Source organism: Monodelphis domestica, chromosome 1 (genome assembly GCF_027887165.1).
Source record: "Monodelphis domestica isolate mMonDom1 chromosome 1, mMonDom1.pri, whole genome shotgun sequence".
NCBI classification, from domain to species: Eukaryota; Metazoa; Chordata; class Mammalia; order Didelphimorphia; family Didelphidae; genus Monodelphis; species Monodelphis domestica.
The window spans coordinates 443,716,726-443,738,371 of NC_077227.1; the positions used below are offsets into that span (position 1 = coordinate 443,716,726).

Genomic DNA, 21,646 nt, shown 5'->3' on the forward strand with positions numbered 1-21,646 from the left:
TGTCCCATGTTTTCTATATCAATTAAACCTCCATGGGTAATTTTTCTACCAAAAAAAAAATTCTAATGATCTCTTAATTGCCAAATCCAGTGGCCTTTCCTCAATCCTCATCCTTCTTGACTTCTCTGCAGCCTTTGACATTGTCAATCACCTTCTACTTCTTGATATTCTCTTCACTCTAGATTTTCATTACATTATTCTTTTCCTGGTTCTCTTCTTATCTGTCTGACTGATCCTTCTCTGACACCTTTGCAAGGTCTTTGGCCATAACACTAACACTACTCACTCACAGTTGGGATCCCCCAAGGCTCTGTCCTTGGCCCTCTTTTTTCTTCCTCAAAATTATTTCACTTCGGAAGCTCAGCAGTTCTCATGGTAATGATCATCTCTATGCAAATGATTGTCAGATCTGTTTGTCCAACTCTAAACTCTCTGGTGACCTCCAGTTTTGGATCTCTGCCTTAGAGACATCTTGGAATGGAATCCTAGAGACATCTTAAACTTAACATGTACAAAACTGAACTTACTGATTTTCCCCCTAAACCTTGCCTCTTCCTAACTTCTCCAATACTATTGAGGGTACCACCATGCTCAGTCACCCAAACTCACCACCTAGTGCCACTATTGACTTTATATTCTAACCCCTTATATCCAACAAGTGATCAAGTCCTATTGTCTCTACTTTTGAAACATCTCTTGAACACACTCCTCTCCTCTAATAGTGCCACCACCCTGGTACAGGCTCTGGTCACCTCTTGCCTAGATTGTTTGCAATGACCTGCTACTTGGTCTCTCTCCCTTAAGTCTCTCCTCATATTACACTGTCCTCCACTCAACTGTTATATTGATCTTCCTAAAATCCAGGTCTGCTCATGTCTCCTCCCCACCCCACTTTGCACCCCTATTAAATATAATCCAGTGGTAACCTGTGAAGTCTAGAACCAAATATAAATCCCCTATTTAGCTTTTTAAAGTCCTTCATAACCTTCCCTTCTTTTTATACTTTATACCCCTTTGTACATTTTGTAATCCAGTTTCACTGGCCCTCTTGCTCTTCCTTGAATACTTGCTCTTCAACTCCTGGTTCCTAGTATTGTCACTGGCCATCGTCCAAGTCCAGAACTCTCCTTTTCCTCATCTCCTCCTCCTAGTCTCCCTGGCTTCCTTCAAGTCTCAGTTAAAGTCCTACCTTCTTCAAGGAATCTGTCCCAGTCCTTCTTAATCTTAATGCCTTCCCTCTCAGAATACCCCTATTTTTTTCTTACATGTTTCTAATTAATAAATAATTGTTTTCATGTTATCTCACCCATCAAACTGTAAACTCCTTGAAAGTAGGGACTGTCTTTGCCTTACTCTTAATAAATTCATGTTAACTAACTGACAATAAATAACTGAGCTGGAATTTTAACTGAAGTCCTCCAATTCCAAATCTAGCACTTTTTTCCTTTATGCCAGTCTAAGGAACTAGAGGAAATAGCAAAGAACCCAAAGAGATAATCAGTGGTGGTGGAAGTTCAGGTAATAGAAATAGATCAAAGAGTTTGATATTTGGGGGAATAGAACCTTCCTGGAGCCCCTAAAATTCCTCTAAATTGTTGGTATCTACTGTAAAGTGGGGTCAAAATAGAGTCTTTGCCTTCAATTTGTCATAAGATTCAGAACTGCAAAGATCCTGAATATCATCTAGTCCAATGAAGGATTCTACAGATGAGGAAACTGGAGCCCTGGTATAACTTTATATAGGACAGAACCGGGGCTCCACTCCAGGCTTTCTAACTCCAAATGCAGGGTTCTTTTTCTGCCTACTCTTTTTATTCCAAGCACCTAGCATTCAGGTCTGTGCTCTGCAAGTACTCAGAAGGAAGGAAAGAAGCTAACAAGCATTTATTAAGCAACTACTATATGCTAAGCACTTTACAAATATTATTTCGTTTTCTTGTCAAAACAGTTCTGAGCAGTAGGTGCTACTATTATTCCCATTTTACAATTGAGGAAATTGAGGCAAATAGAGGTTAGATGAACTTGCCTTGAATTACAAATCTAGTAAGTATCTGAGGTCAGATTTGAACTGAAAGCTTTCTGAGTCTAGGTCTAGCTCTTCAGATACAGAGCCCCACAACTGCTACTGCCATCTAAAACTGTGCCCTGGTTGGTCTTCAAGGTGGCCTCAGAGTCAGAAGACCTGACTTGTCATTCTGGTTTTGCTACTGTGTCACCTTAGGCAAGTTCCTTCCATACATCCTGTCTCAGTTTCATCCTCTGAGTAATAAAAAAAAAAAGAAAAAAAGATTAGTCTGTAATCTAGATGATCTCTAAGGTCCCTTCCTGCTCTAAGACTTCTGATTCTTAGGTGACATTTATTTTGCCATGTAGACAAAGTATAACTTTACCTTTGGTAACACAATATTTATATTGTGCAATGCTGAGCCCATATTGATCCTTCTCTCTCCAGGTTGACTGAGCCTCCTAGTTGCCTGATTATTCCCTTGAGATGATTCTACAGCAGGTCTCTCAGGGTAATCCCCATTCCCATTCATCTCCATAGCTCCATTGCTGATCCCATTCTCACTCCATTCCCAAGACAAGGTGGCATTGTCCAAAACCAGAGCAGCAGAGCCTTTCAGTTCCTGGACATAAAATGCAGGGGCTTTTCTCAGGAAAAAGTTCTTGAAAGGGAAAAAAATAAGAAAAACTTATTTCAGAATGGATAGGAACCTCACTAATACAACTTTAGTGAACTTTCAAACTCATTAATGTAGCTGTGTGACCTTTGGCAAGTCACTTTACCTTATTTGCCTAGCCTTTGCCCTTAGAGTTGTTACTAAGTCAGAAAGTAAGAGTTTAAAAAAATAAAATAAAAAGTAAAAACTCACTAATGTAAACAAATGAGAGGAAATGTCACTATCAATGAATGGTTAGCGTGGATCATAGGATGGTTTAATTACCTTCAAAGTTAGATATAGACACTCTCTAAGGCTATATTGTTGCAGAAAAAGTGCTTCCCTGCAGTGGTAGAGAGAATTTTCTCCCACAAAATTCATCATACAAATGAATCAATGAATCCAGTTCCTATACCTATCAAAAATATATGTAGCTATAGCTATAGAGAGCAGATAAATATACACATATAGATGAATATGTACACGCTATATGTGTGTGTGTGTGTGTGTGTGTGTGCAGAAAGAAAAAGAGATTCCTAAAGTCAAGCAAAGATTCTGTTGAATTTAGTTTATGAATTTACAAGAACAGTTTGAAATTAGGACCCATTTTGCCAAACAAATGAGAATCACTAAAGTAGCTTTACAAGTGATCAAAAGTTAATTTCCAAAAGTATTATAAATATTCCCTTTAAAGTTCTGTTTACCAGATCAAATTGCTTTCCTGGAGATGGCAAATCTCCAGAATTGGTAAATGATAAATCCAGGTAATGGGAGGGAAAGGAGAGAAGGAGACAATTTGGATCATAGAACTTCAGAAAACTTATGTGAAAATGTATTATCACATGTAATTTGTGAAATGAAATGTCAACAAAAACAATTTAAAAATAAAGTTCTGTTTATATTATTCAATACTGAGCAAATGTTTTTGTTTTTTGTTTTTTTTTTTTCCTGCATATGATGCTGAGATTAAACCTTGACAAAGAGCAACACCAAAGCACTTTAGAACTGGAAGGAACCTCAGAGATCATCTAGTCTAACCCCTTCATTTTTCAGAGAATGACCTGGAGGTCCAGAGAGGGGCAATGACTTGCTCATTGTCAAATAGCCAATCGGTGGTCACACTGGGATTGAAATCTCAGTCTCCTGATACCTATACTAGTGAACCTTCTTCTAGGTCAGTGATGGGCAACCTTTTGAGTTTGGTGTGTCAAAATTCACCAAAAAAAAAAACCAAGCATAACTCGGGTGGTGTGTCACTTTGAGAAAAAAACATCCTTCTAGACATGCGACCCCATACTTCTCTGCATGCGATCTCAAGCAGCCACATGTTATCAAAAATGGTTATTCGTGTCAGCACTGACACGCGTGTCACAGGTTCGCCATCACGGTTCTAGGCCCACCAGAATTTTGTATCAAGGCTAATCTTTCTGAAAAATGACTATAATGCTATAGTGGAGTCTGGATTCATGAGACTTAGCTCTTATTTACCAATGGAAGATTTGGAATGCTTGTTTGGATACTACAACTCTACACAGACTACCTTTCTTGAATATTCCAAAGAACTCAGATTGCATTGCCTACGGGTGCTAAGGGCAAGGTACACCTAAAAGAGACCAATGATGATAACAGCACTGCCAAATGATTTACCAACTGGATTAACAATACCAAAGTTTACCTTCAGTCTCCCTGCAGCTGATTGTGAATTTGCTAATCCTTTGATAGAGAAGGGTACAAAGAACACAGATAATCTCAGTGTATTCAATGTTGCCACAGCAGTAAATGCCTAGAGAAGACAAAAATGGTTTATTTTAGAATTTTTTGTCATGCAGGCGCAAAACAGCTTTGCTGATCTACATTGCTGTGCTGGGTCACTTCACAGTGCTGGGGTGGGAATACCGCTATGGGGTAAAGCTGTCCAATTTCTTTCACTTCTGCAGATCTATAAATAGGATAGAGTTTGGGGGCTTTGGTCCAGAGCGTTGGAATTTAGATTGGCATGGCACCACATTTCTTCCTTTGACAGACAGAAACATCTCATCTTAGCTAACTCCGTTAGCAAGAAAAATGAGTTAAAATAGAAAGCTCCCAACCTGTGTGCTTCACTCCAGGGGAGTTGTTCTCTGTCTTGTGCCTAACCCACTTCCTTTCCCAGGGGTGGGAATAACAATTAATCTAATATCCCTTGCCTTGGGATATTAGAGAATATGTTGGGTTGGGGGGAGGGGCAACGGTCCACAGTCTCAGTCTAAGACGCTTGCCTTGGACACCAAAACTGTTAGTTACTACTCTTCGGTCTGCTCTGACTTTATTCTTGCCAGTTCCCCTTTGCTTCTAATGCCTTCCTCCATCTTCTCTGCTTTTCCAAATCCTACTTTTCAAGGCCATCCCAAAGGCCACTTTGTCCAATAAGTCTTCCCTAATCAACTTCAACCCACCTAAGAATCAAAGAATGTTAGAGCTGGAAGAGATCATAGAAATTATCTAATCCAACCTCGATTATTTCATTGGGGGAAAAAAATTTTTTTTTTCTCAAACCCTTACCTTCTGTCTTACAATTAATACTGTGTATTGGTTCCAAGGCAGAAGAGTGGTAAGGACTAGGCAATGAATTCTTCATTCATGAAGGTTTCCCTTCTGGCCCAGGTTTTCCTAATCAGCTCTCCCACTACAACTCCTCTGTGCCTCAGTTACCTCGCTATAAGACTGGGGATAATAATAGCAACCTACTTCACACAGTTGTGGTGAAGATCAAATGAGTTAACAAGCATAGTGTTCTGTAAGCTTTAAATCTTTTTTATAAATGCCAGTTACTATTTAATGGAGTCTCTCTTTGTAGTTTGTGTCCCATCACCTATGGACATGGGTTATTTTTTTTATATATAAACTCTTACTTTCTATCATAGTAGCATCTTTAAGACAGAATGGCAAGGGTTAGGCAAAAAGGGGTTAAGTGACTTGCCCAGGGTCACACAGCTAGGAAGTGTCTGAGGCTAAATTTGAACTCAGGACCTCTTTTCTCTAGGCCCTGAGCTACTTAGCTGTTGCTCCTGTCTACTTTTACTCTATCTCTTATAGCACTGATACTTTGAAACATAAAAGTTAACCTTTGATTATATAATTAGTCTTATATTAATCGGTGATTGGTTGGTGTGTGTGTGTTTGCATGTGTGTGTCTTAACTATAAACCAAACAGTCATCCCTTCAAGGGAAAAAGACTGCCTTAGAATTCTTTCCTGTTTCTCATAGCAATGGGCACATATTAAGTAGATGACATCATGTTGACTTAGCTTGTTGATATTGGCTTGTTTCTCTTTTGGTACAATGGACTCAGCCATTATAAATCCGCAACTTGCTTGGCCCTGGCCAAAATTATATTATTCATCTGCCCTTCTCTTTTTCTTCACTTTTTCTCCCACCCCACTTAGTTTCTGCCCTTTTGGCTCTTCTGACTTTTTCAGGGTACAGTCAGTTATTCAGTCATCCTAGGTGCCCACCTGCATCATCCCCAATTAAATTTAATAAACATTTATTAAGTGCCTATTATAGGTGGCCAGTCATTGTTCCAAGACCTGGGATGAGGAGGGAAAGATGGAGGGACAAAGAGAGAAAGAGAAACAAGAACATGTATATAGCTAAATAAAAATAAAATAATCTTGAAATGAAGAAAGCCCTAAACAACTAAGGGGACCCAGATTAGCTACTAGAAAAGATTCTTCTTGGTTTGTTTCCATGTCTAAACATCTTTTATTAAAAGGGATCCCCAATAAGTCCTCATATTTTAAGTGCTTTAGAGCTCTTGGTTTAGACCACACTAATCAAAAGCCCAGAATTGAGGAAAGGCTAGACAGACCACACTAGTTTTGTATGAGAGTTTCTATATATTTGGGGGCTGTTCCAGGAAAATAGACTCTCAGCTCCAAGCATTCTCTGGTTGTCCCTCCCACTTGGAACATTCTCTCTCCCCCCAAGAGACAACCAAAATCCAACCTTCTACATGAAGCCTTCTCCGATCTCTCTTAATTCCAGTGCCATGTCTCTGCTAATTATCTCCTATTTATCTTGTATATAGTTTATTTTGCACATACTTATTTGTATGTTGTTTTCCCCATTAGATGGTAAGCTGCTAGAGATCAGGGACTGTCCTTTGCCTTTTTTGTATATACAAGAACTTAGCACAGTGCCCAGCATAAGAATAGATACTTTCCTTTTTTTTTTTAAAACCTTACCTTCTGTCTAGGATCGGTTCTAAGGTGAAAGAATAGCAAGGGCAAGGCATCAGGATTAAGTGACTAGCACAGGACCACATGGCTAAGAAGGGTCTAAGTCAGATTTGAACCCAAGTCTTTCTGACACCAATCCTAGTGCTCTATCCTTTATGCTACCTAACTGTCCCTCACATAGTAGACACTTGATAAATGTTTGTTTGATTAACTCTATAGAAACATATCTGCATAAAAATATAAAGCAAAATGATTTCCAATTTTACAGATGTGTGGTTAAGTACTGAAGTTATTGCAAGCATTAGTACCATGAAAAAAGTATCCAGTTACAATATCAACACACAAGTATGTTAAGAACCGGTGATTTCATTAGAATGGAAATGTCCTGATTTTTCAATTGTTTATTTGGGTTTATGTTTTAGGGTTTTGGTTTTATAAGGTTATTCACAAAAATGGACAGTTTTGAAATATGTTCTGCATGTATAATCCAGATAGAATCATCTGTCATCATGAGAGGGGGAAGGGAAGGGAGGGAGGGAGATAAATTCAATCACACAACTTGGGGAAACTTGTATAGAAATTTACTATATGTGATTGGTAAAAAAATAAACAAAAATAAAGAATGGAAATATCCACTCTTAATACAGACATTACACTAACTATAATTTAGTAGATTAGTCTTAGACTATTTCCTGAGGTTCAGAGAATTGATGATTTTGCCCATGGTCACACAACCAGTAAGATTCAGGTGAAATTCTAACCCAGCTATTTCTGATTCAAAGTAATTTCCTTGCCTTGCACACTCAAGGACCTAGTAAACAGCTGCTAAAAATGAAAAAGTTGGTTAAAATTAGGTTGATGGTCCATCAGCAAAATTTTTAAATTTTTCTTTCTCTTCCTATCCTCATCTCCCTAGTTACCTTGTCTGTGATTGGCCAGTAATGGTCCTAAAGAGCATTGGCATTAATTCTACACTCATTCACTTTGGAGGGTCCTAGATTAGGGAGGGAAACTTGTATTTGGCAGGCAGTGAGGTGGGCTTGACAAGGCTGCCACTTCCAAATTTCCCTAGCATGAGGTCTCATTTGCCTTAGAGAACTTTGAAAGGAAATGCCTTCTCATTCGTAAAAGTGGTGAAATAGCACAGAAAAGGAGCTTAGATAGTTGAGGGAAATGTTAGCTATTATTGTTTTATATGATTGGAATAGAATACCAAATTGATGGATGGTGATTTTTCTCTAGGAGAATTTAGAAATACATTCAAATGAATTTATATTATTTGACTGACAAAAGTTTTGTATCATGTTTCTAAAATCCCTAAAACTGTGTTATTGTTAGGCTTTTGTACAGTGAATTTTGGGAAACTATTATATGAGAAATGTTATTAATTTGAAAAATGATACTCAGAATGTTGCAATTATAGCATTAGAAAAGTAACTTCTCCTCTAATCTGGATGCTGTTAGGTTATGAATCGAGATGTTATAGAATGTTTTCACAGAGTTTGAAAACTGTCAAGTATTTAATTGGATATATTTTACTTTAAAATGGAGGAAGTTTGGGGAATTTTCCACTTGAGTGGGGTCATAAAATATTATCAGCCCTCATGACAATGTGTTTGTTGTAAAGTTCTAAAGTTATGAAATTTGAGAATCTAGGACTACTTTCAGTCAAAGTGAAAGGACAAGTTTGCTCATAGTAAAGAGTGAGTTTAAATAGATATCATTTGACCATCACTTATGAAAATTATGAAACTCAAATAGTATGTTTTGCAGTTACAACTTGATTCAGAGTTTTATTTTACCTTAAAGGTTAATAGGCAAAACAGATATCTGTTAGTTTGGAGGGTTTATAATAGATAGACTTTGGGGGGAATTCTGAGTATTCACTGTGTGTGTGTGAAATTCTAGAATGTGATTATTCTTAATTTATTAATGAAAGATAAGTAAGATGTCCTTTTATGTGCATATTGTTAAGTGTGGGAAAATAATGAAAACATAGGAAAAATAGTAATAACCTAGTCCTAAGCTGCAATGAGTAAAATTTTGCTAGTTGAGATAAAATTTCTTGGGACCAAAATATAATACTGTGATGAGTTTACATTACAGATATTGCCTGAATTATTATTAAACCAATAGTCAGCCTTTCAAAGGAAGCGCCATGTACTTCATTATAAGTATATATAAGTATATAAGAATGGCTACAGATGGATGTCTATACCTGGGAAACTTAAGGGGACAGCTTCGCATGGGCAAACGTAAGATTCTCTTGATTTGGCCCCTTTCTGAACAGAAAAACTTCCAATGTGGTTAATTCTGAGCTTGGCTACGACACCCTGTGAATGATGTGGAATTTTTCTGCTTGATTGGCTATTAACTATGACTATTACCTGGCATCAAATAAATATAAGGGATGTTTCTTCTCTGTTAGGGCTTATGTCAGGTCAGTCTGTGCTGACTTGGAAGGGACAATCTTAATATTGGCATAACTCTGTACGTCCTTTTCCCTTTTATAGCAAATTTCTATAATTTATAGGAAAAATATACCAATGAAATTCCCCTTTTATAGCAAATATATCCTCACACCCAGAACTTGTTTAGGATTCAGTTAAGCTTCTGTTTTTAGTTCAATTCAGGTGATCCTGTGCTATACCTTTATCGGATAATTCCTAGACCACACTAAGGCAGAAACCTTTGTCAAAAACTTGTATAATGTACAGTGTAAATGACCGTAGTTTGATAAACCTAAAGACCTTACCTTTTGGAATAAGAACTCACTATTTAACAAAAACTGCTGAAAAATTTGGAAAACAATATAGGTATAGATCAATATCTCACATCCTGTGCCAAGATAAGGTCAAAATGGGTGTGATGATTGAGATATAAAGAGTGAAATTATAACTAAATTAGGAGAATATAGTATAGAATAGTGTAACTAACAGATAGTTAGAGAAGGGACGAATTTATGACCAAACAAGAGAGCATAAGACATAAGATGAATAATTCCAATTATACTAAATTTAAAATGTTTGTACAAATAAAACTAGTGTAAACAAGATTAGAAGGGAAATAAAAAATTTGAGGGGGAGGATTATGACAAATTTCTCTGATAAAGGTCTAATTTCTCAAATCTATAGAGAACTAAGTCAAATTTATAAGAATGTAAGTCAAGACAAATGGTCAAAGGATATGAACAAACAATTTTCAGATGAAGAAATCAATAATCATATGAAAAAATGTTCTAAATTACTCTTGATTAGAGAAATGCAAATTAAGACAACTCTGAGGTACTACCTCACACCTACAGATTGGCCAATATGATACTAAAGGAAAATGAAAAATAATAGAGGAGATATGACAAAATCAGGACACTAAAGCATTGTTGGTGGAGTTGTAAACTGATTCAACCATTCTGGAGATCAATTCTGGATTAGGCCCAGAGTTATGAAACCCTAGCTTAATGCTGGTCCTGTATATACTGTATCTACTGTAACTACTGGGTCTGTATCTCAAAAAGATATTAAAAAGGGGGAGGGGAGGACCTACTTCTACAAAAAAAATTTTTGTAGAGGCAAAGAATTAGAAATTGAGATAGATGTCCATCAATTAGGGAATGGCTGAACAAATTGTGGCACATGTTGGTGGTGGAATACTATTGTGCTACTAAGAAATGAAAAGCAAGATGATTTCAAGAGAAGATGGAAAGATCTACAAGAAATGAGGAGGAGAAAATAAGCAAAACTGGGATAAAACTGTACACAGTGACAGCAATATTGTATAACCATCAACTGTGAAAACTTGGCTATTCTCAGCAATGCAATGATCTGGGACAATCCTAAAAGATTTCTGACAGGGAAAGCCATCCACTTCCAGAGGAAGAAGGGTATCAAAACATACTACCTTTCATATGAGTATATGCACAGTTTTATTTTAGGGTTTTAGTTTTGTATGAGTGTGCTCTTATAACAATGACCATTATGGGCTTATGTTTTGTATGGTAATAAAAATAAATTTTTTAAAATCTTGTATAAATGTAAACATTCCATAACCTGGAAGGAGGAGCCACACCTCCTTTCTGGCTCATACTGTATTCTTCCAAATGGCCTAATAAACTTCTTTCTAAAAAATATTTCAGATTTTAGGGCCTGAACTACAACATGTGCCTTTGCAAAGGCACTGAGGCAGTGCACATACAGGGAACAGAAATTCAGTTGGAACATAGAATGTACGAGAGGCAGTAATAAGGGATTTGTCTGGAAGAATAGGTTGGAGCCAAATTATGAAGAGGTTAGGAAGAAACAGAAGAGTTTATATTTTATCAGAGGCAATAAAGGGATCCTGAAAGGATGTGTGACATAGTTGGATCTGGTCTTTAAGAATATATGCTTGCTATCCAGGTGAAGGCAGAGAAACTAAAAGGGTCAGAGTGGAGAGAGGGCTAACCTTGGAATCATAAAGAGCTAGGATCAAGTCCTATCTCTTATACATTACTAGCTATATGGTCACAGGCAAGTCATTTAACTCATTTTCCAGAAGCTGCATTGGTGGCCTGGACTTCATCATGATATGGCTCCTAGGACATTTCATCACAAGGAAACTCATTCAGTGAGATTGTATCAGCTGTAGTATTCACACTTTATCAGTACCCTCAATTCCCTCTGTCCTTTAGATTGAAGAGCTGGAGGGATGAAGAAGTGTTCCTCTTAAAGCCTCTGTTTAAAGAAGGGTTCCTAGATCAATCAACTCTTCACTTCCCACCAGTCACACACTTCAGATTAAATTCCACTACGCCACCTTCTCCCACCTACCTCCCTATTCAGCTTTCTTTTGCATGTTGTCTTCCACATTGGATTATAAAATCCTTAATGGCAGGGACTATCTTTCTTTTTCTTTTTTGTAACTAGTGAAGCATAGTGCCTGGTACCTAACAGATAATAAATGCTTATTAATTGATCATTGACTGATTTCTCTCTTAGTGCACTAGGCAGCTCTCTGAGACTCTGAGTTGCCAATATCCATCAATGGCAATGAGTTTCCAAAACAAAAATTTCTTATACTAATGGAAACACAGTTGTGAAATGCTTTTCCCCTACACACACACACACACACACACATACACACACACACACACACACACACACACACACACTCTTCATATACACATAAACTAAGAAAAACCCTCAAGGTTCAGAATAAAGGCAACATAAGACTACATTTTCTACCTGTAAAATCTCAGAGGGTCAAAGTTAAGGAAAGAAATCATAAGGAAACAACTCTTCACTGTTGTTATGAAGAAGAAAAAAAATACACTTAGAACACTTACTACTGATGCAGTGAGTTCTACTTTTAAAGCTATGTGGGCAAGAAACATCACAACAGTAGCCACAGTTGGTGCAATGAACAAGACAGCAGTATTGAGACTCTGAAGAAATCCATGTTTTTCCAAGAGTTTCTGCTCCTTGCTTCTTAAAGCTTAAAGACAAAAAAAAAAATAACACATCTATAGTAATCCCAAAAGGATTCCAGGTAGAAGTCTGAAAAATTCCAAAAGATCAAAGATTGAAACAAGATTTACATTATGCAGCTCTATTGAAAACGTGACCTTTTCATACCTTTGACAATGGCTGAAAATGGTTTTTCCCAAGAGTACATTTTAATCAGCTTAATGCAGGTGAGAACTTCATTTGTAGTTCGGATTCGCTTATCACTGACCTCAGCAATCTGATGGTGTAACCTCACAATAATCCTAGTCAAAAGTGTCTGCAATTGGGATGGAATGATATTTTTCAAAAATCACTAAAAAGATAATTTTTAAAGCAAGATTGAGAGTGTTGTCCTATGCATAGGAGTGGTCAAAGAAAAAGAGAAATTCTATAACATGATTTAGAACCTTATTCTCAGTGCATTGAGAGAATCAAGTTTAGTAATCTTAAATTCCAAAGCCCCATTTAGATAGTGAGTTATGGTACATGTTCTTCTATCATTAAAAAGGAGAATAGTTCTCTGTGGATCACTTCTGACCAATCTGTTAAATTCTTTGTTCTCTTTTAGCTGGAAAGAGCATTTAGGATTATCTGACTTAATTGGGGTTCAACCTCTAGCTTTCTGTAACCTCAGTTTTTCACTTCTCTTTTTAAATGCTATTGTCTATAATATTTTTTTAAAAACTCTTACCTTCCATCTTGGAGTCGACTCCAAGGCAGAAGAGTGGTAAAGGCTAGGCAATGGGGGTTAAGTGACTTGCCCAGAGTCTCACAGCTGGAAAGTGCCTGAGGCCAGATTTGAACCTAGGACCTCCCGTCTCTAGGCCTAGCTCTCAATCCACTGAGCTACCCAGCTGCCCCCTATTGTCTATAATCGTTCATCTTTCTATATACCAATTTTGCAAATTCATTTATATTTTTAACTGGTATTGTCCTGGACTGCTCATGGTAAAAATAAAATCAAGTGCTTACTGAGTGAGGTAGTTTCTATGGTCTTTTGGGATCTTGTTTGTAGCAATTGTTTACATCAATTAAAACTTCTACAGGAAATTATAATATCAGAATCAGTATCTTTTCTTTTATCCATTTCCCACTTCTTCAGCATCACCAGTTTGGATAAATAAGTTATGCAAAAGTTATTAAACTTTCATTCAATGACTTGTCTTTGCCCTTCTAATTTGTTATTTACATTGTTATAAATAGTTAATAATGGGACTACACACAGACATATGATTTAGAAATGTCTTTAATTTCATTAACCACACATTTCTTACCTATTAAGATATGCTGAATTTTACCTTTTGAGATATAATACTAGCTTCAATAGCTTCTCTCATAGAGACTATAGAACTGTTATATCTTCAAAAGGTTTTAGAAACTTGAAGAATGACAGATTAACTGCCCCTCTTTAAGGAACAGTGGCAGTACAATCTCTAACTTTGATCTATTAAGAGTTAATGAGCAGATGGAGAGTTTTAATTATTTGTAAAGGGATTGAATTTTAATTATCATTTGTAAGGCAATTGATTTTTAACTGACATTTGTAAAGAGACTACTTTTTATGACTGGAGAGAGATTATGAGAAGACAAAGATCTTATTCCCTAAAAGAGTAGAGTTTATCTTTGATATTTTAAAATAAATTTTATATTTTATGTTTCTTGTGAGACTTTAGCTGCTATCTAGTGAAGCTGAATGATGAGACTGTATTTAAGAAGTAAGAAATTAAGAATTGAAGCTAGTATGAGAGGGAACTATAGACTCAGCTTTTTACAGCTAAAAGATTATATTTATTTGTCTTTGTGTTGTTATTTGTTAATCTATTAATAAATCATATAGCTAGTACCTGACTTTTATTTAAACATAGGCAATTGGGAATTTTTATATATAAAAAGATCTGAGTAACTGCTTTGGGAAAAGCGGTTCATAGAATTTAAAACAGGAAGAAACCTTAGAGGCCATCTAGTCCAACTCCCTCATTTTACAGATGAGGACATTGAAGTCCAGAAAAGCTAAGTGACTTGACCAGGATTACAGAGCTAATAAGTATCTGAACCCAGGTCTTCTTGCTTCTAACTCTCGTACCCCATCCACTGCATCAAGATTTCTCCAGTTAATTAATTAAGTAATATTTAATAAACTGGAGCAGAGAACTCAGAGATAACTCTTTAACTAATGAGAAAGAGATGATAGTATTAATGATTAATAAAGGAATAACCAAACATCTCCTGGATTAACTGAGGATGAGGGTGAAGATGGCAATGAATTAAGTAGGGCCGAGGAATTACCACCCTTTGTTAGCTAAAACTGGTCAAACTCAAGATACAGTTATGTGTAATTTGTATGCAATTTCACAATTACATAATACTTCATATATCTTCTCTTTTGATACTTACAGCAACCTTGTAAAGTAGCAAAGACAAATAATGGTATCCCCATATTTTAGAGAGGTTAAATAACTTACACAAGTTAGTGGCAAGGCTGTTATGTGAATTTGGGTCTTCTGACTCTAGGTCAAGTACTGTTTCCCTATAGCTCACTGTTTTCTTATGAAATTAATTCAATTTAGCAAGCACTTAATAAGTGCCAACTCAATGCAAAATTCCATGCATAGACTTGTTGGATAAGACTAAATCTCACCAATAATGGAACCATCAGTCAGAAAATGCCCCAAAAAACTGTGTCTAAGACACAAGGCCCCCAAAAGCTACCCTAGTGAGACAGACCAACATAGAATGGTTTAAGAGAAAGTGCATCAGTGGACAGCTATATGGTTCAATGAATTGAGAGCCAGGGATTAAATGACCTGCCCAGGGTCACACAGGGGTTAATTTAGCCCCTACCACTCTTCTATCTTGGAACCAATACTGAGTATTGATTCTAAGTCAAAAGATAAACATTTAAAAAAAAAGAGAGAGAGAGAAAAGAACACACATTACCTGCAGGGGAAAAATCAGGAGGTAGCAGGCGATTCCTAGGAATGCTGTGGGACCAAGAATGATGTAAGTAGAAACAGAAGCACTAATAATTGTTGAGAATGTGATGACAATCAGAGGACCAAAGCAAGCCCCTTCAAATAGGTGATTGATGTCACTGGCAAAAAAACTAATGGCCTGCAATATAAGAATACATGAATGTACTGGATTCCATGCATATACCAAGCAAGGGACACAATTCTCTATGCTGGAGTCAGAAAGGCCTTCTTAAAACTTCTAAGAATGAAGAAGAAATGAAGCTCTTTTTGCCCCAAGGTCTCTTTCCTTCAATTCCAGCATAAACCTAGAGGAGATCAACTCATCTTTCCCTACATATATAAGTAACAAACAAAAGTAGAATCCAGAAAGAAAAGACTTTTTAAAAAATATCATTCTCTAGCTCAAAGATCTGCATTGGCTACTATTAAAACTACTCATCAGATCAAATCTCCCTCACACTTCTTGGGTTAGCAGCCAGCTTCCTTCTCCTCTAAATATCTTCCAATCTGAACCTTATAACCACCACTACTACTCCAACCAAGCTAACCTCTTCGGAGCACATATTTCTGTTTCCTCCCATTCCTTCTTCTAGGCCTCCACTCATTTCTGTTTCAATACTCTTCCTTTCCCTCTTTCTCTTTCCTTAGCCTGCCCAATCTTCAATGCCAAGCTCATAGCTTCTCTAAAAGTATTTCCAAGGGGCAACTAGGTGGCTCACTGGATTGAAAGCCAAGTGTAGAGACAGGAAATTCTCTGTTCAAAACTAGCTTCAGGTACTTACTCCCTATGTGACCCTTGAACTAATCATTTAACCCCCATTGCCTAACCCTCACCACTCTTCTGCTTTGAAACCAATACGTAGTATTAATTCTAAGATGGAAGGTAAGGGCTTAAAAAGTAACAAAATAAAATGCAAGCGTTTCCTGATCAATCCAAGCCATAATAATTTTTCTCTTATTTTGTATCCCTTGGCTATTACATAGATATATCTATATTAAATCTGCCAACCATCTTTCTTGCTCCTATGTTTACCTGGAAGTTTACCTCAGTTGTTTCATTTGAATAATACTTGTTTTATTTGTTATCATTTTTACAGTGACAGATATTGATTATACGTGTGTATGTATGGATTTTAAATTTGTTATGTTTTATTATTGCCAGCCTTATATTTATGAGAATTAGAGTTCATATTCCCATTCTAGGAATTTGTTGTTGCTAACTGCTGCAAATGTGACCTCAGTACTACCACCATGACCCCCTTCACCAGCACCCATCAGCTAAATATCATGGGAGATTATGTGACCAGTGAATTTGATTTCTGTTAACAATAACTTTGATAGAACTAAAGATTTACAAAATATCTTACATACATTATTTCCATTGGTCTCCATGACCTTATAAAATAGTGAGAATAAATACTATTCTATCTGGCTTACAGAAGAAGTCACTTGTCCAAAGTAACATGGTAAATGGTAGTCAGTCAGTCCATCCATAAACATTTATTAAGCCCCTATTATGTACCAGGTACTATGCTAAGCACGGGGGATACAAAAAGATTCAAAAGACATTCCCTACCCTCAAAAAGCACAATCAGGACTTTTAAAGCCAGGTTTTCTAACCCTCAAGTACTCCTTCCATAGCAACAGTACTTTGTCTCCCCAAATAGACTATACATCCTTTATAGGCCAGGACTATGTCTTATATTTTCTTCATATTTCCTCCCAATCCCACTGTTACTCCTACCAACTCTTTTTCATATAATGCCATTATATATCCGATACTCAATAAATGCTTATGGAATGAACTGTTTTCTTTTAGAGCCATTATTGACCTTCTGTCTTAGAATTGATGATACTAAGTATTGATTCCAAAACAAAAGAGTGGTACAGGCTTGGCAATGGGAGTTAAGTGACTTGCCCAGGATCCCACAGGTAGGAAGTGTCTGAGGCCATATTTGAACCTAGGACTCCCATCTCCAAGTCTGGCTCTCTACCCACTGAACCACCTACCCACGCCTACCTGATTCCTTTTAAGTCATGCTTACGATTTCTTTTAGGACAACTCTAGTTGTTTTTCATGTTCCTATGATGGGCCATGGACTCAGGCTTGAACAGTTTGTAAATGCCCCTTAGAAATCTATTCTGAAATAGGATTCTAGCTTTGAAAGTTCTTATTCCTCTTCTTGCAACCATATTTTTGAAAACCAATGCAGATTTGAGTTCAGCTGACTCTACCAAGAGATTATCAGGCCACTTCTTCTAACATTTAGTAAAGTACAGAAGTGTCCATTCACCATGCCCAGAAATTAATAGAAAGCACTTTGAGATAAAGGAGGAATTCTTTCTAGAGTGGGAACAATTTTTCTGATCCCTCTTAATTCTACTTCTTCGATTGTTTTTCTCCAATTTATGCTGTATATAGCTTGTATATACATAGATGAATATGTGCTGTCCCTACCCATTAGACTATAAGCTCCTTGAGTGCAGGGTCTGTCTTCTGGTTGTTGTTGTTGTTTGTTGTTGTTGTTGATCCCTAGCACTTACACAGAACATAATACATATTGAATAAATAAATGTTTACTGACTGAATGACTGTCAAGTATGGGGGAAAGGGAATGAGATAAGGATGAAAAGGAAGAAGGATGAGGAGGAAAGATGCTTACTACATTCATATCAAGTGTATCCAAGATCCACAAAACTAAACAATATCTTGCAGACAGACAAATTATAGAGATGACATTGAATGGCACCTGAGATAGGTGTTTAATGCCAGGTGCACTCCTTACTGTAAGACAATTACTTTGATTTTCCTCCTTCTCCCTTATTCCTTTCCTCTCTGCTCCTTTCCTCTTTTCCTCCATCCCCTTTGGTTCTCTTCTTAACCATACATAACCATGCTCATCAACAATATATCCTGCCTCCACCTATCCCAGCAACTCTATGGAGCAGCTCTGAAGACTTCCAATTACCTGTGATTTTTGATTACAGGCAAAGAGCTCTGGAGTTGGAGGACCTGGTCTCAAATCTCACTTCTGATGCCTAGCATTTGTGCAGCCTTGGGCATTTTGCTCTGGAAGGCTGTGAGAGACTCATCTTCCTTATTCAAAATATGAGGGGGTTGGGCTAAAAGGCCTCTGAAGTCCCTTAGAGTTCTAGATCCATGATTCTAAGACATGTGGGCAAAAATTCTTACCTCACCAATAGAAATATTGTTTAAAGAACGCAATTCCATTAGTTTTTCAAAAGCCAATGAAGATGCAGCTGTTCTCAACCTTATCCCTGTTCGTTGGTTGATGATCCAACATGCACATAGACCAAAAGACTTCATACATTCAGTGAAGAAAAGGGCAAAGCAAAGTCCAATGCCATAGGAAAGATTACTTGATTCATTTATTCTATTTTCAAGAATCTTTGGAACAAGTAGCACCTGTGAACAAAGAGTAATTCTGTATAGAAAAGGTCTTCCAACACTGTCCTCTTGTGTTCCATCATTCTTGAAATATTAGAGTTTCTTGAAGTAAAATGACAAAAAATGTCAGATTGCTTTAGATCATTTTTGTTGTATTATAGACTCCATTAGCAGTCTGAGAAAGTTTGTGAAATTATGTTTATTTCAAATATCCATGAAGAAAATAATGCTAAATTTCAGTTAAGCGGTTAGTAGAAATAAAGATGTTATTTTTAGTCCCCAGTCTGTGGACCTCAAGTTAAAAATCCTTGGTTTAGAACAATGGTATATCTAGTCCATTCTGTCTGTAGTGGCAACATCAAGGAATTGTTTGTGGGAGAGTTTGGTAGATACTCTTCCAAATATCAATTTCTAAAGTGGAGAATACTTCTAAGGTAATATGAAGCACCCTGAGGAGTTGTTCTGGGCAACATCAAGGCCCTTATTAATATGCCCCCCAAAGAAACAAATACTGACCTGAAAGACGTAGCATTTCTAAAGTTGTCTCATTGGCCAGACTTTGTTAAAAATCCCAAGTGCCTTGTACTGGTTTCAGGACACCATATGGATTCCCTTGGGATTCAGAAATAGACTATGGGAAAACCCAAGTCATTGCTTTTGAAATGAAGCCCACTTGATTTCTACATTGTGCCTTCCCCTTAGATGTGATAAAGTCCATTACTTACGGGTCCCAAGACACTCATAATACTAAAGAATATGCATGCCAAGATATCAAAGCAAAATCTTGTTCTCTGGAACTTGAAGAGGACACGAGATGTAGAGGCTTTTTCATAACCATATCTTGCAACTTCTTCTTCCCAGAGGATTCTAAGCCTTTAAACAGAAACATGCACCATGCATTCATTCTTTGGATTTAAGGGACAGTCAAACACTGTAGGAACTGCATGCTTGCTAGATTGGGTGGGGGCATTGGCCATTAGAGAGGCAGTGGGTGAGTAGGAAAAAAGAGCACTGGGTGTGAAGTCAGATCACAATGATTCAAGTTCAAGTTCTACCTATTACTTGCCACTAGGAAGCCCAGGGATAGAGTGCTGGGCTTAGAGTCAATAAAACATGAGTCTGAATCCAAGCTCAGGTACTTACAAGCTGTATGACCCTAAGAAGTCACTTAACTTCTGACTGCTTCAGTTTCTTCAATTGTAAAATGGGGATAATTATATTTGTGAGGAACAAATGAGATAATATTTGTAAAGCCCTTAGCACAGTGCCTTGCACATAGTAGGTGCTTAATAAATGCTTGTTTCCTTCTTTCCTATATGACCTTTGGCTAGTCAGTTAAATTCTCTGAACTTAAGAGTCCTCATATGTAAAAGAAGGCAGTATGGTATAACGGATAGAGTGTTGGACTTGAAGTCTAGAAAGACCTAGGTTCAAACAAAAACCCTCATCCCCATGTCACCTACTAGTTGTGTGACTCTAAGCAAGTCACTTTACATATTCAGGCCTTAGTTTCCTTATCTGTAAAGTGATGAGTTAGAATCAATGACCTCTGGAATCCCTCCTGGATTTATGTCTATGATTTTTTAAGTAAACCCTTATTTGCTGTCATATTGACAACTCGAAGACAGAAGGACAAGGGCTAGATAATGAGAATTAAGCAATTTTCCCAGGGTCACAAAGCTAGGAAATGTTTGAGGTCAGATTTGAATCCAGGTCTTCCTGACTCTAGGTCTGGTACTCTATCTACTGTGCCACCTACTTGCAAAATCTAGGATCTTTTAATACTAGTCTTCCTCCCTAACCAAGATGTTGTGGGGATCAAAGAGGATAATGTGTTTATTGGGCAATATAATTGTAAAATACTATTATTATCTCTTCCTACTCCTACTCCACTGCTTCTTTCAAGTATGAAGGTGACCCTAGCACTGAAAGTATGGCAGGTTAAACTGAGAAGGAGAGGTTGTAAAAAAATTTTGCAAACATTAAAGTATTCTTTAAATGAAGGATGACATACATGATATTAACAACTGTGTGTCCATCTGAACCCCAGCCTAGTAGAGGTGGAAAAATTCAAGTAAAAAAATTTGTCTGCTAAAGGATAATTTTTTTTAGCTACCATAAATTATTCTACTTCTCTATACCTCAGTTTCTTAATTTATAAAGGGAAGGGTTAATTTAAATGACTCAAGTCCCCCCAATCTAAATTCTATAAAATACCTATGAAACTCATGAATACCATTTCTTATAGCAAAGAGGGATTTTGGAATGAGTTGGTCAAAGGAGCCTATAGCAACAAAAGTACATAAATTTGTAATATTAAAATGAGCATTTTCACCATCATCTTCATTATGATCATCACCATCACTTTATTTTTGGAGGGGAAAAAAAACAGAGGAAGGCCTCCAGTGCAGTGGGCAAATCCTTTATGGAGGACAGGGATAGATACAGACAAAAAGAACAGAGAATGAGAAAGTGTATTGGTTGCTATCCACACTGGAGGATGGAGTATTCACAATAATGAGATCATTGCTTTATCAAGTTATGGGTATTCTTCTCCTTATTACAGAGTTCTAAACGTCCACAAAGGATATGGCTGAGAACTTCTAGGCCTCTATTAGAGATACAGCTGGGTTCTATGGTTGTTTTCTCATTTTTCAGAGACATAAAATGATTTGCAAAACTCCCCCACAATCAGCAACAGGATTCATTTTCTAAGTTGCCCTTCTCTGACAGTTTTACCTCTACCTCTCAGAAAAGCAAAGAATCAGAAGTTATCATTAAAACAAAAAATATTTAACTCTACTGAAAGATTGATCTATCCAAGAAGTCTACTGTTAAACTGTGTCTTCATTATAATAATTCTCCTTACATTCCCAACTCTAAATGATTGAAGTCATAAATAATT

The 21,646-nt window shown here is 36.9% G+C and overlaps 1 protein-coding gene across 2 annotated transcripts in view; it reads right to left on the reverse strand.

Moving 5' to 3' along the window:
• LOC100016458 (ATP-binding cassette sub-family C member 11) overlaps positions 1-21,646 on the reverse strand; it is a 92,344-nt gene that overhangs the window by 50,997 nt on the left and 19,701 nt on the right. For both annotated transcript variants that reach the window (XM_056812262.1, XM_007474827.3), the window contains exons 5-11: positions 19,467-19,614; positions 18,526-18,759; positions 15,298-15,471; positions 12,490-12,637; positions 12,201-12,349; positions 4,336-4,443; positions 2,391-2,666 (exon numbers count right to left, since the gene is read on the reverse strand). In XM_056812262.1, the coding sequence (XP_056668240.1) occupies positions 2,391-2,666; positions 4,336-4,443; positions 12,201-12,349; positions 12,490-12,637; positions 15,298-15,471; positions 18,526-18,759; positions 19,467-19,614 (1,237 nt within the window). The remainder of the gene's footprint in view (positions 1-2,390; positions 2,667-4,335; positions 4,444-12,200; positions 12,350-12,489; positions 12,638-15,297; positions 15,472-18,525; positions 18,760-19,466; positions 19,615-21,646) is intronic.